The sequence below is a fragment of the Centroberyx gerrardi genome, chromosome 8, assembly GCF_048128805.1.
Source record: "Centroberyx gerrardi isolate f3 chromosome 8, fCenGer3.hap1.cur.20231027, whole genome shotgun sequence".
Classification (NCBI taxonomy): Eukaryota; Metazoa; Chordata; class Actinopteri; order Beryciformes; family Berycidae; genus Centroberyx; species Centroberyx gerrardi.
This window is the reverse complement of record NC_136004.1, coordinates 7,224,120-7,237,546: the sequence shown is the minus strand read 5'-3', so window position 1 is coordinate 7,237,546 and position 13,427 is coordinate 7,224,120. Positions and strand designations below refer to the sequence as shown.

Here is a 13,427-nt window from a genome sequence, read left to right as displayed (position 1 = left end):
AGAGGGCCCAGGACAAACTTTTCTCTCTTTCCACTCCCTGATCCTCCACGCACCACCCACCTTAGTCATGCTTCACTTTTGTTCTGGAGCATGTGGTGGCCAAAGCTTCGGGGCTCATCTTTGGCAGCAAACTACCCCGAACAAACTAATAGGTGGAACTTACTCAACGGGCAACTGACATTGCTGTCTTTGTTTGTCTTCAAGAACTGTTACAAGGAGAATCCCATGCATGGCATATAATTCAACAGTGCAGACCTAGGTGTTGACTGCATTTTGCACATTTTGGGGAAACACAAAGAGTGATTCATCTCATCTTGCATCTAATTTGCTTTTGTCTGACAAGATACACATGTGCAAAATTCATATTAAGACATATTTTCAAAGTATTTCCATCCAGGTCTGCAACAGTGTCTGTGACTTATCAGTACATCAATCCCATCTCTGTGTCACAGTCCCATTTCCATCTCAGTGTTGCACTAGATGTGTTCCCTGAGGAGCCATTCCAGCAGAGCTCACGACCATTTCAGTCCTAAGTTGCCTCTCTCTCTCCCCACTGAGCGGCTCCTGTAACAGCAGTGCTTAGCCCAGCCAGTGGGGCCTCTACTCCCTGCCTCATTTTGGCCTCAAGTGAGTCTCAGGTCTGGCCTAGTGAGAAGTGACTAATTGTCTTGAGTTGTTAGTGCCCCTGGAATGAGATCCACTTCAATCGCTGACAGGCTGCGCAATCATTTCGTTTCTCCCTTCCTCCCTTTCCTCTCTCTCTTTCTTTCTCTCTCTCTCTCCTCTTTCTCCTTCTTGCAGCAGATTTACCCCCTCTGCTTCTCAAGCTACTGAGCTGTAAAATTGAGTGGACGGCAGGCAGGATACAGAATGAGACCTGGCATCTTGGACGCACTAACCTTGAGGAGGGCCACTGCTGCTGGCTGCACCTAAAGAGATGGAGACGGAACGTCAGCCATATTGGACTGAAGAATGGCAAAAAATGAGGAGGGAGGGGACCAAAGCCAGGAGGGGAGAATGATAACATATGCACTCCTATGTAAGAACAAGGTATAGATAGAGCCCGGCTGGAGAAACAGGATGGCAGCTTGGCATCACAGGTCTAATTCAGCCAGGAGGCTTGACATACACAATTCAAACAGATGACGGGGTGTCAACCACAGGCAGGGAGAGGGAGAGGGAATTAGGTCTTCGTTGTCATTAGAACTGACAAGTCCTTTCTCTCCTCTCAAGTCCCCCTGCTTCCCTCCTTCTCTTCTGTCTTCATTTTATAATAGATTTTAAAGTGTCTAGCCCTTTTATTCCCCAGCTACTCCGGTGCACATGTGCAGTTACTGTGTCTGCCACCACACCCTATGCAATTAGACAAATCGAACTGCACAAATTCAAAACGAATGAAAAAAAATCTACATATTTTCTGAAAATAATTCAATATCGTATAAACATCCCTGGAGCGTGTTTGCTAACAGCTCAGGCAAAACTAGCCGTTGTAATGAAATCAACTTGTGTAGGTACACTTGGAAGGAATTTGAGCGATCAATTACCATGAATCAAAAACACACTAGCCGCGGTTTAGATGTGAACAAATGGAGTCTCAGTCCCTTACAGATGATATTAGTGCTCTGAGCTGCTCTCTCTCCACGAGAGATTAAGCAGGTTCACACTCTCCCAGGCGGGATGCGCTCCCCCCCCTCCAGGGTGCTGCACTATCATTTGCAGGAAAATTACTTCAGTAATGAAGAATCCAGGCCCATAAATCCTCATGGCCTCACCTTCCTTTGCCGCCCAACTCTCGCTGAACAGCTAGTAAAAATTCCCTTTAAAAAATTCATAGCGCAATTTTGCTCAAATCCCTCCCAGCAAGCACAATTATGGAACTTTCATCTCAATTGATTTATGTCCTGGGCAAGGGGGGGCAGGGGGGAGGGCTGGGGGGAGGTAGTGTGGGGAGGTGGGGGGGGGGGGAGAAAAAAACAAGCGGTAAATCATTGTTTTTAAAGGGGAAGGTGTAAGGCCTTTCACCGCTTTCATTGCATGCGTGCTGCAGTGGAGGGGGGGAGGGGGGGTGCATGGAGGAAGAGGAGTAGGGAGGAGGAAGGGAAGGGAAAGGCTGAGGGGTTTGGAGGCGGGGGCGGAACGGGCGGCGGAAGAGGGGAGGGAGAAGGGGTTGGGGGGGGGGAGCGGTATTCCACTTGATTAATAACACTAATCAAATTATACAGTGTTCCACTGTGCCCTGAAATCTGGGGCCATAATGTCCTCTAATGGCGAGGTTCATGGAGCTAAACTTCAGGGGGAAAACACGGCGCTGACTGCTGCATGCCTTAATGAAGGCAGTAAAACATCCATTTCCAGAAGCCATGAAATGAAAGGCAAGATTGTGGATGTGCACCCGGTGGCTCCCCCACTGCACAAAAATGGAGGGCCGTTAACACAAAAGACAGTGAGAGAGAGAGAGAGAGACAGACAGAGAGACACAGAGAGAGAGAGAGAGAGCGAAAAGGCAGAACCTTAAGAAGAGAAATGAAGAGAGAATAATACCGAAATGAAGAGATTTAAAGGGCAAGAACACCGGGAATAAGTGGATATAAAAAGACAAGGGATGATGAAGTGAGAATGGAGAGACAGATTGGTTAGAAAGTCGGTGCTTTATTTCAGGAGAAATTCTCTTCTGGCATGAAGACAATCTCTCTCTGCTGATTATGGATGACCAAGGCTGCTTCACTATGTCTGTTATACTTAGTGCTGCTGACAGCAGCCACAATTCATCACTATTTAGCTGCTGATGCACCTAACCACAGCATCCTTCCCCTCATCTATCTCACTACCTCTCCATTAGTGTATTCCCTCTGTCCATCCACCCATGTATTCTGTTGATCTGTCCGTCCATCTGTCTATCCGTCCATCCCTCCATCCATCCACTCTTTCTTTTTATCAAATTCTGTTGCCCGAGAAGAATAGACACACACCACACACTACTGCTCAGGTCTGACCTTAGTTGTCAACTAGATGCTGCAGGTGGGGGAGGATTACATTGTTATTTCTAGGCAGTATGCCAAAAGACAGTATGCCTTTTGTTGGCGGCGACACCCTATGTGTTTGACATCAAAATCTAAGCAGAACATCTTAAGATGACTATGTCTCTCGCTGTAGCCGCAATGCAAAGTCCTGTAGAAAGAGTCTGCGGCTGCACTGTAATTCATTGAGTCTCCAGACACTCAAACTTATACAAAAGCATTATGGTTTGGATTAAATCTGCTAAATTACACATGCTACAAACAATCAAATCAGCCATTGCATCTTGAGCAAAGCAAATGTTATTTGCGGTCCTTGGGGCAGAATTTCATCTGGAGAGCAAGAAAAAAAAAAAAAAACGACAACAAAGCTGAGAAAACACAGATTGCTATTGTTATTATTATCATAATTACAGCCGTGCTTATCGTGCAAGCAGCCTCAATCAGGATGAAATACAGTTTCATTTGATAGAGCTTCCTGTTTTGACTGGCTTGGGTTTGGGAGGCACACACTTGGCTGGCGCGCCAAAAACTCAATCAGGCGCAATTACATAGCCATCAGATAGAAATGTAATTGATTTGAAAGCTGACATGAGATATAACTACATTACAGTGGAGGCACAGTGGGGAGGCTCCTTGGGGACAGGGCCTGCGGGGAGCTCATTACCGCCAAGCTTTGAATTATTGAGTGCTAAGGCAGTGACATTGAGGAATAGAGGCGGGTGATTGGCTGTAACAACTCAGCAAGTGTTTATCTCAACTTACGGCAACCTAAGACATCTGAAGGAGTGATCTGCCCGTGCATGAATATTGCAAGGGGAGAAGTTGTAATGGTTCATAATTGAAAGGGTTCAGGCCAAGGTAGGGTCCGTGGGTGCACATCATCCCTGCTATTTTCCCCTCTAGCCTTGGTAATGAGTTCAACTCAGGCGAAATGATATCACGGCCTGCCTGTGGGTAGTTTCCATAGCAATGATGCCATCTAGTCCTTGGGTCAGAGAGTTAGCACTCTGGTTAGCATTTAGCTTGTGCTACCTTCACATGCCAAACCCAGCTCCCTACAATGAGAGCTGTGTTGACTCACTGTACTTTGAGTATTTTTTTTTAAATGAGTAATTGTACTTTTCCTGAAGTATGTTTTAACTGAAGTATTACATTTCACTACATTTTAAATCACATTTATTACAGAGTATAACATTTGTACATGCTCCATAAGCATTGTATCAGAAACTGGTCAATCATAAATAGCATCTACATCAAACCTGTGCAGGTATGCGGAGGGCACATTAAGTTAATTAAATGTAGTATTAAATGCTCAAATTTATCTATAGATAGTAGCTGATACTAGCTTAGTTAACATTAGCCAAAAAGCCATCCACCCAGCTACAGCATTAGTGTGTTAGCCTGGTTGTTGTCCAGCTGCTTTGCTAGCCTTGCTAGCTAGTTGCAACCTAGTAGCAACATAAACATCAGTGTACTAGTGCTATTGAACTACTGACTAAGTTACTAAAATCCAATTATACGATAAATTGTGTTGATTCATGCTTTAATTTGTCTATGGGCTGTATTTTGCTTAATTAAAGGAATCTAGTTTGAACTCTCTGTCCTATCTCATTACATTACATTATGTCATTTAGCAGACATTTTTGTCCAAAGCGACTTACAATAAGTACATTTTACATTGCATGGGGGAGATCATATTATACTTTAACAATGTCTGTCTTTTTAAGGAACTCAGAGTAGGTTTCAACTTTTACTTGAGTAGATTAGCAAAGCAGCAGCACATCTACTTGAGTAGGACATGTTGCCACTCTTTCCACCTCTGGGCTGGAGTAGACACAAAGAGCTGAAGTGAGGCAGCAGCCGGGTGAAGCCTGACCCTGACCACCAGCCTACGGGTCTCCGTGAGATGCTGGCGGGGCCCCCGAGGAGAGGATAAAGATATAAGTCACCGCGGAGGGGCCTCGGCGTCCCCCAGGAAACTAGCGACTGCCTACCTCTGAGAGAGCCATGTCCCCCAGGCCTCCGCTACTGATCTCCCTCTCTCTCTCTCTCTCTCTCTCTCCTTTTCTATCACTTCTTCCTTCTCTCTCTCTATCTCCTCACACAGCCCTCCTGTGAGCTTTCCCACAAAAATGAGAACTCAATTAATTCAGGGGAAATGAGGGCGAGGGAGGAGGAGGAGGAGGAGGAGGAGGCCTGGGAGCCCAGAGAGACAGAGAAAGAGAGAGAGAGAGGGAAGCCTAACAGAGCTCCTTGTCGATCTGTGGCCTGGATACAGCAAACAGAGCATGGGGGTGATGGAGGTGTGCATTAAGTCTTTAGCCAAGTTAATCCTGTCTGCAGTTTAAACATGGCTGATGAACGCCCCTCATTACAGGAGGGGATGCTGGGTAAACAGGCAGGTCACAAGGAGACAGACAAAGAGAGGAGAGTGAGGCCTACGAGCGTTGTGAACACAAAGAGCGGCCATGATTAAAACCATGCTGACACGCAGTACCCAACACTGGTATATTGTTCAATACTTGGATGCTGGGAGTGTCTCACAGGCTGACCTTTTATTGGCATTCGGCAACGACATAAACCGGCTTTTTACCTATTATGGCCTGATGGTAACAGGGTAACACAAATAACAGACACGCTCTTGACATGTAATTGCGGTTCTAAGTGGTCGCACTAGGAATCTATACAATAACCTACATAGCAGTAGTGGTGAAAATATCTTAGCCTCTGTTTGAACCTGAGGGAAAGAACAAACAGCGTAGTGTGAAAGGGGTGTGTATATGTGTGTGTGTGCGTGTGTGTTTATGTATGTGACCGGTGACCTTTGACCTCGTGAACAGGGGCCTCATTCTAAAGATGCAAAGTGCGGTTGGACAGACAACAGTCATCAATCTTGTCCGGGCCGGGTCACCCTGCTTAATGCTATATTAGGGTACTAGGAGCTACTACACAGCTCAGCTCATTTTCTCATAGCCTTGCAGAAAAACTGGCAGAAAACCAGCTGTTAGCAGGGGCTGTCACCAGGTTTGAGGTCACTAGCACACACACACACACACATGCACACACGCACACACTATAAGAGGTGGTACACAGCAGTGCTTCCAGCAGCTATGCTAAGTATGCTAAAAACAAATTGGCAGTGTGAGCGGTCCAAATAACTGCAACTACTGATGCTCACTGTACACAACTGTTTTCTGCACGTATCATTGAAACCTAAACAACCAAATAAAAACAAATGATCCATGTTTTACCAAAAGGCTACTCTCACAGCTGTGAGATGTTATCTCCGGTGCAACGGTGTTATAAATGTAACCGATTCACGATGACAGAGTGTAAATCTTTCGGCATTCTGGGATATTTCTATGCTACAGTTTGACTGCTGTGCATATATTACAGTGTTTTACCAGTCCCAAGCCCTTAGGATAAGGCTAGTAAAACAGGCGAGTCAGACAGTTCCAAATTTTCATATGATAAATACCTTGCATGTTAGGAGCCAGGGGGGATTGTGGCGAATGTGTTTCCAAGAAAATCAGTCTGCCACTAGTACTTAGAGTGATTGAATAGCCTGTAAACAGAAGCTGCAGACTTGCTTGTCGCTGTCTGGGAGATACTAATATGGTTGTGCTTCCAGCAACTGAAGGGAAGGAAGGAGGGGGGGCAGAAAAGTGAAGTTCATGAACTGAACAGCGAGTGCAGCAGCTCTTAAAATTACCCAGGCTCTTCTCTTGGCCTCGTCCCCGAACCGAAACTGTCGACGAAAACCACAAGACCGTTGAGCAGAGAGCGTCAAGTCAGTCATAAGACACCCTCAGTCAATGGCCGATAGTGTTCCTCGCATTAGCCCAAATTAAAATTAGATCTATCTTTAGCAATCTAATAAAAAAAGCCATATGATGATACTTTCCCCCCTTCTGCTCTCCATCCTCTCCTCTGCAACCCCCGAGGAGAATAAATTCTCCTTTGTTCGCGGCACTCGTAAAAAGGACCTTTTTGCTTGCATGCCAGCATCTTTCCTATCTATAAAATTCATCACAGTCAGAGCTCATTTTTTGTCAGATCTGTGTCCAATCGAGAAAGTGTGGAGGCTGCAGATAGTCTTGTTGATGTTGCAGGCCGAATTAGAGGCAATATGAGCATGAAAATGAATTAAGCACACAATTTAGCAGTCCGGTTGAAGGCACGTCTTTGTGTCTCCTCCATGCATCAGCTGACATTGATACTGTATTAAGACTAAGGATATTACACTAATAACAAACTAAAAAGGAAAGGCCGGGTTCTTCCATGGCCTGAATGTGAGGTGGGCTTCTAATGAACAGAGGCATGTGGCTTTTTACCATGAGGCAGACGACTTTGCCATTCAGTCAAAAATATATCCTGTGTCTTCCAAAAGGACCGAAGTCTTTTAACACACAAAAATAGCGCCAAACGTAACAGACAGGGGTTTAAATCACAGAGAGAGATTTCGATTTCTTGAGGCCGGATCCCTGGTGAATAATCGGTATTCTGCGAGACGGCAACAACTTCCACAGAACTGTAAGAAGTTCACATGCATGAGTGCAGCAGCAGCAGTTTCGTTGAAGGTGAGCTGTTGTGAAAATGACAAGGAGAAGAAACCACAAGCTCTGCGCCTATTGTGCTAACAGAGAAACCCACAAAGGGTGCTGTGAGTTGCTAAAAGAGCACGGTACGTGTATACGGGGGGGGGGGTAAGCCGCAGCCCGACTCGAGCTGCAGCTTAGTCTGTCTAAATAAATAACCGCCAAGAGACCTTAAAGACACCTTTGCCTAAACAGCTCCTCAAGCCTACGAAGAACCAATCTGAGTGAATAAACCTGTTGCGCCTGACAATAAGACACGGCCTTCCTCTCTTCTCTGTGATCTCATTCCAGACATAGTGTAACGGCCCGACTCCCCAGACACATGCGCCACATCTCCTCTGACCTGAACATGAAACCGGGACAAGAAACACTACGCAGCCATTTGGTTTCGTTTGTTCTCCTGGGGCCTCCTTGGCTCGAGGAAACCTTACCCTTGGCATTTGCTCTAATCCCCAGAGGACGAGATGCTGGGCGGCGGCACACAGATAAAGCGCCAGGTGAATCGCGTCGTCTGTGACGGACCACCGAAGAAGTCTCCGAACTCGGCCCGGGTCGCGCTGTTAATGTGATGACCCCCCCCCCTCTCCCCCTATCACCTTACATCTCGCTAGTCGCCTTAGCATAACAAGCGCCGCATCAACTCCGACTGATTCAATTGAGCAGAATTGCGCACAGTTCATTGGCTTTTGGCCGGCGCTTTGGGAGTAGATGACAGCGGTGTGTGGAGCCAGGGAGTATCAGTTGACCCAGACTAATTATTCATAAGGCCTTGTTGTGATGGCTGCTGCTCTGGTAAGGTCAGGCAGGAGCAGCTAGGGGGAAAACAAAAACATTTCCTACTAAAACGGAGTTGACACCGCTGGGTATCTACAGGAAACTGTGAAAGAAAATGTGACGCTCCCAAAAAAACCACTGGGGAGCGGGGGTGATCTGTGTGTGTGTGTGGGTGGGTGTGCGTGCGCCTTTGTAAGTGGATATCAGCCTGACTGCTATACATTCCCAATTGCAGGTTGTATTGGATGCAATGGAGGATATGATTTGAGAGGGGAGCTCATGCATGGCTGAAAGGAGAACGGCGCGGCTCCTTAAATAATGGTACACTCCATCTCCTCCCCACCGCAGGCAGGCATCGGCTTGAAATTTGTAATTACAGTAATTGTGAATTCGACAAATGGGCTTCCAATACGCTCTTCAGCGGTAAAAATGCAGGTTGTGTCATCCACGAGGAGTCGGCTAAAAGCATCCGGCGTCAGCGCTTCAATTTGCCAGCGCCGGGGATGGAAAGTGTCAGGAAATGTCCGCGCGTCTGCAAAAATCGTGACATTATTTAGATGGGTCCGTGACAGAGGCAGAGCGACTCCGGCGAGGGGAAAAGCCGAGAGAACGTTCCTCGACTTTAAGCTGCCGATGAACTGCTTTCTCACCTCTATTTACAATCAAAACGAGGCGCAAAAAAAAAAAACGTGTACCCACAAGTACGCACACAAAAGGCCCACTTATGAGCGAGCACAATAGCGTGGCAATTAGCGGCTAGAGAGGAGGAATGCTGGATCGGTTACAGTTGTTGAATGTTAATTACAGCGTTTTACGGCGTCGAGGAGATAACGAGTTAGCGCCTGGTGACAGCAGCGACACGTCCTTTAACGAGAGCCGTGGAAATTTATGAAACTTGAGATCAGGGACAATGAGCCGTTACTGGCTTGTCAGGCGCTCTCCCGCTCACCCTCCCTTTGTCCTAATGAAGGCAGACACTCGTTTCTTCCTCTCCTCTGCGCGTTCCGGGGCTGTTAGCCGGGAATGATTATCGTTCATTTCAGAAAGGCAAAAAAAACCAGCGGATTGGAATTCGGTCCGTGCTCGCTCTAAATACCTTATCGTCTCACATCGCTGCTGCCGTTGTCTGATCCGCTTCTGTGACAGCTATAGGGTAGGGGGAAAAAAAACAACAACCGGTCGAGCATGTGGACACGAAAAAGCCCGCAGAAAAAAACAAAACACGGGGTCATATTTCAGATAATTCCCAGTATGGGGCAGGGAAAATAGCCGGTAGCCAGACAAATGTGAGTTACCATTCGTTCCTGCCTATCTAAGTGGGGAGGGATCAAGGGCTTGGTGAAATCCGAGGGGTTAATATGGTCATGTTGTGAGGCCCGGTTTGGAATGTAGGTTAATGGAATCATTGATAGGGCTCAGCTCTAATGCTGGTGACGCTTAAGAGGATCCATACCTCATGATTTAGGCAAATCCTGGGACATTCTTCAAAGTTTCCTCCACTGACCCTGGCAGGACTCTTTGAAAGAGGCAGATGCAGAAATGTGGGGATTTCTCTGCTACTGCTAACCAGAATCCCCTAGGCTTTATCAACAGCCTAAATGGCTTTTATAGAATATTACATCAGTTACACTGGGGCACACACAGGGCCCAATGGTAATATTAGGCCTAATAAACACGTAAAGAGAGGCTGTTTTGCTTCATTCCCAAGGAAATTACAGTGCATTACAACTATGTGAGCAAGAATGTGCAGTAAAATATGGGGTTTTTAACATTCATGTAACCGTAGCTCATGTCTGGACTTCGACCTGGCAGGAAAACAACTAAATTGCTCCTGGTTCATTAGGTCTAGCTCTAAACAGGTTTATTATATCCAAATCAAAGCAACTTGACTTACTCTGAATGCAGTCATATTTCAAATATGGCTGCAGTAAGAATGTCTGTGAGGCCGCAAATGTACCGATTTAAGTCCTGATCTCCGCAGTGAACCTATTACCAGTACTAGTGGTGGGAAAATCCTGACAACATTCATTTACGTGGGCCGCGGCTTAGATGAAGAAGAGAGGCTAGTTTATTGGAGAGAGCAAGAGGAGATCCTTTGAAACCACAGAAGACGAGAGGCCTAGGATGGTGTTCAGATGTCAATAAAAACAGGTGTTAACCAGCTTAGCTAAGATGTTAAGAGCTTGGATAATCCTAGCCCGGATCCAAGAGGGATCCGGCTCTGGAATACTAATGCTTGGGATGCGCTGTTAAATCACAAAGAGTTGATTAGGGGGCTGGGTTTGAGTAGCGCCGCTGCTACGGGCGCATCCACAGGCACTTACCAAGGATTGAAGAATAATAGATGTCCATGTATGGAGGATGCTTGGCTGTGAGTGGGGTCACTCAGGCCTAGAACTAACAATCTCCTTTTCAAAAACCGACTACGAGATTTTACCTCAAGAGCGAAAACACCTACGCACTGTGGATTGACTCAGAAATTCACCTGAACTGGCCTCCACAGACAGGAAAAGCAATCCATCTCTTTAGCTCTTGGACTGTTGTTCTCTGCTGCTGCGGCATAGCGGGATGTACAGCTGTAAATATATGATTGCCATGCTAAGAAATTAATCATCATGCTATGAGTGACTTTCCATTTAAGATGCATTCTAAATGCATTACTCATGCAGCCTCTTATCGTCAAAGGCCATCTACAATAGCACTCAGCTATGTCTCTATCAGCTCGTCATCTGTCTTTCATTCGTGCTTACCATACAAACTTAACCTTATGTGCCCATGTTGGTTATCTCTAGCATTTCTAAGAAAAGTGGTAGGACTTTATTTACTTTATTTACTCACTGAGCAATTTCAAAGAACTGCATGTCTGTGAGATCAGTTCTAGAAAGTCCTAAAAACACCTGTGTGACACTGACACGCTATCGACATTCAAGAAAGTTTCTTTGTTATAATTTGGGAAACCGAGAGAACACATCAAAGGACTGTGAATGTGCCAATTTTCTGCTCAACCTATCTCAACACAAACAGATAGCACCTAAAGCGAACGCGCAATCTCACCTAGAACACGGAGAAGCGCAACTTCACATGGAAGAACGTGCCACGAGGAGAAATCAACAACACGCGCCGTGTCACAACTCCACGAGTAAACACGGCGCGTCTCTCCCCGCAAAAAAAAGTCTCACTCCCGTACAACACCTCGACTTGGACGCGAAAAATTAAACGCGACGCCCGCCTCTATCGCGCTTTATCGACTTTGATCACGCCGCCTCGCACGCTCCGACGCGCGCAGACACATCTACGGCTCCCGTCGACGACGCCCCGTAATCGAATCAGCATCTGGCGCCGGCGGGCGGCTCGCGGTTCGGGGTGTCCTCATTTGTAAACACCACCTGCCAGTCCCTCGGTCCTCTCCGCTCGTTGGGGCGACATTAGCGCGAGCGTGAAATGTGATTTTACGTGCGGCGAAACCTCTGCGCTGGGCGCATCTGAGTCTGCCCACCTGGAAAGCAGGCATGAATAATCGACGGTCACCTAAGTCGGAGGGAGTTGTCATGCATGTGACACTAGCCAGGCAGCGGCGATGCAGTCCTTCAGGATGAATTGCCGTTAGTCCGGTTGAACTCATCCTAGCAGAAGGGAAGCGAGTGACGTCCATATTATTGTCTGTTCCTATGATTCAGCGTATTTCCCATCATGCTCAAGCATCCGAGTAAACCATTATATTGTATGTGCATGTGCAGCTGCATGGTCAGGTACGCCACCGAGATATTGCACACTTGCATGACTCAGAAACAAAGGAAATACATAAAACATAAGGGAATTTCTCTCTCTCCTTATGCAATAGTAACCACAGAGGGGAGGCGGAGACAACGCCGCTGATTAATGCAGAAGAACTTGTTGTGCTCTGCGTCTGACATTGATTCGTCCCTTAAAACTGGGAGAGCGCCGCACTCCGCCACATTCCCCCCCCCCAGGCCGACCGCTTTAGCTGTTCAGCCACAAAGCTGTGACAGGCCCTCTGGTTAATCACACGCATACAGCTATCGACTCCGCGCCTTAAAGTGCCGCGCAATCCGAGAGGATCAATCATAAGACAATTTGCGCCCGTTGGTCAAGTTTGGTTAATAGGACGCCGCCTCACGCCTTCTGCATGATCGCGCGTAATGCAATCAGATTTCCATTGACAGACTACCTAAGCTATGATTAGATTTCTCTGTGAGGGGAAAAAAAAAGAAGAAAAAAAGACATATATATTCACTGCTCAGTACTCTACACCTGCTGCACAACCCAGTCGCTTAGTATGCCAGGTGCACTGTAACATAGGAGACCAGACACATCACCTTTAAGTTGCCAGGGCCTCGCCTTTTGATGAATGTCAACAAAGCCGTTAGAAGGGAGGAAATGAGAAAGAGAGAGAGACAGAGAGAGAGAGAGAGAGAGAGAGAAAGGAGAGTGGGGGGAAAGAACACACAATTATAAAAGCTTCATTTCTTCAGAGAACCATAAAGTCTCGTCCCAGAAGGGCAGCTGAGCACAAATCAATTTCTTTCAGTCGATTACAAGCACTGAGGTTCTAACCTTCATTTGTGAGTCTAATACTCCAACAGTTATGTAGAACACATACCAATTAAGCAATTCTGCTGGAATAAGAGGGCCGTGAACTGACGCGATTATGGAGGCCGGGCCCCCGGGGAGGTCGGGTTATCTGCTCAGGAGCAGGGAGAAACGAGGGGAGCAGGGCGGATGGGAACGGGGGGGGGGGGAGCAAGATGGCGAGGAGAGGAGAGGAGAGGAGAGGAGGGAGACGGAGGCGGAGGAAAAAGTCATTTATTAAGTCTAATACTCTGTGAAATGTTCCCGTGGTAATAAGGCGGGGAGATTGCGTTAATATCGGGGAGCCATGCAGAAAAGGTCACTCGATATCTGCACCGCCCACCGGGGTCGCGTTGATGGGCGCTGCTCAAACACATCTGATAATGCTCTCAGCACCGCCGCTCGGCGCCAGAGGTCGAGAGGATGAGAGCCCGGGAGAAGATGCCAT

At 46.9% G+C, this 13,427-nt stretch overlaps 1 protein-coding gene across 5 annotated transcripts in view; it reads right to left on the bottom strand.

The window, feature by feature from the left end:
• fbrsl1 (fibrosin-like 1) overlaps nucleotides 1–13,427 on the bottom strand; it is a 272,295-nt gene that overhangs the window by 106,809 nt on the left and 152,059 nt on the right. For 4 of the 5 annotated variants that reach the window (XM_078285060.1, XM_078285058.1, XM_078285057.1 and 1 more), the window contains exon 5: nucleotides 900–929. The exons of the other annotated variant lie outside the window; for it this stretch is intronic. In XM_078285060.1, coding sequence (XP_078141186.1) covers nucleotides 900–929 — 30 coding nt within the window. The remainder of the gene's footprint in view (nucleotides 1–899; nucleotides 930–13,427) is intronic. 5 annotated transcript variants of the gene reach the window in all.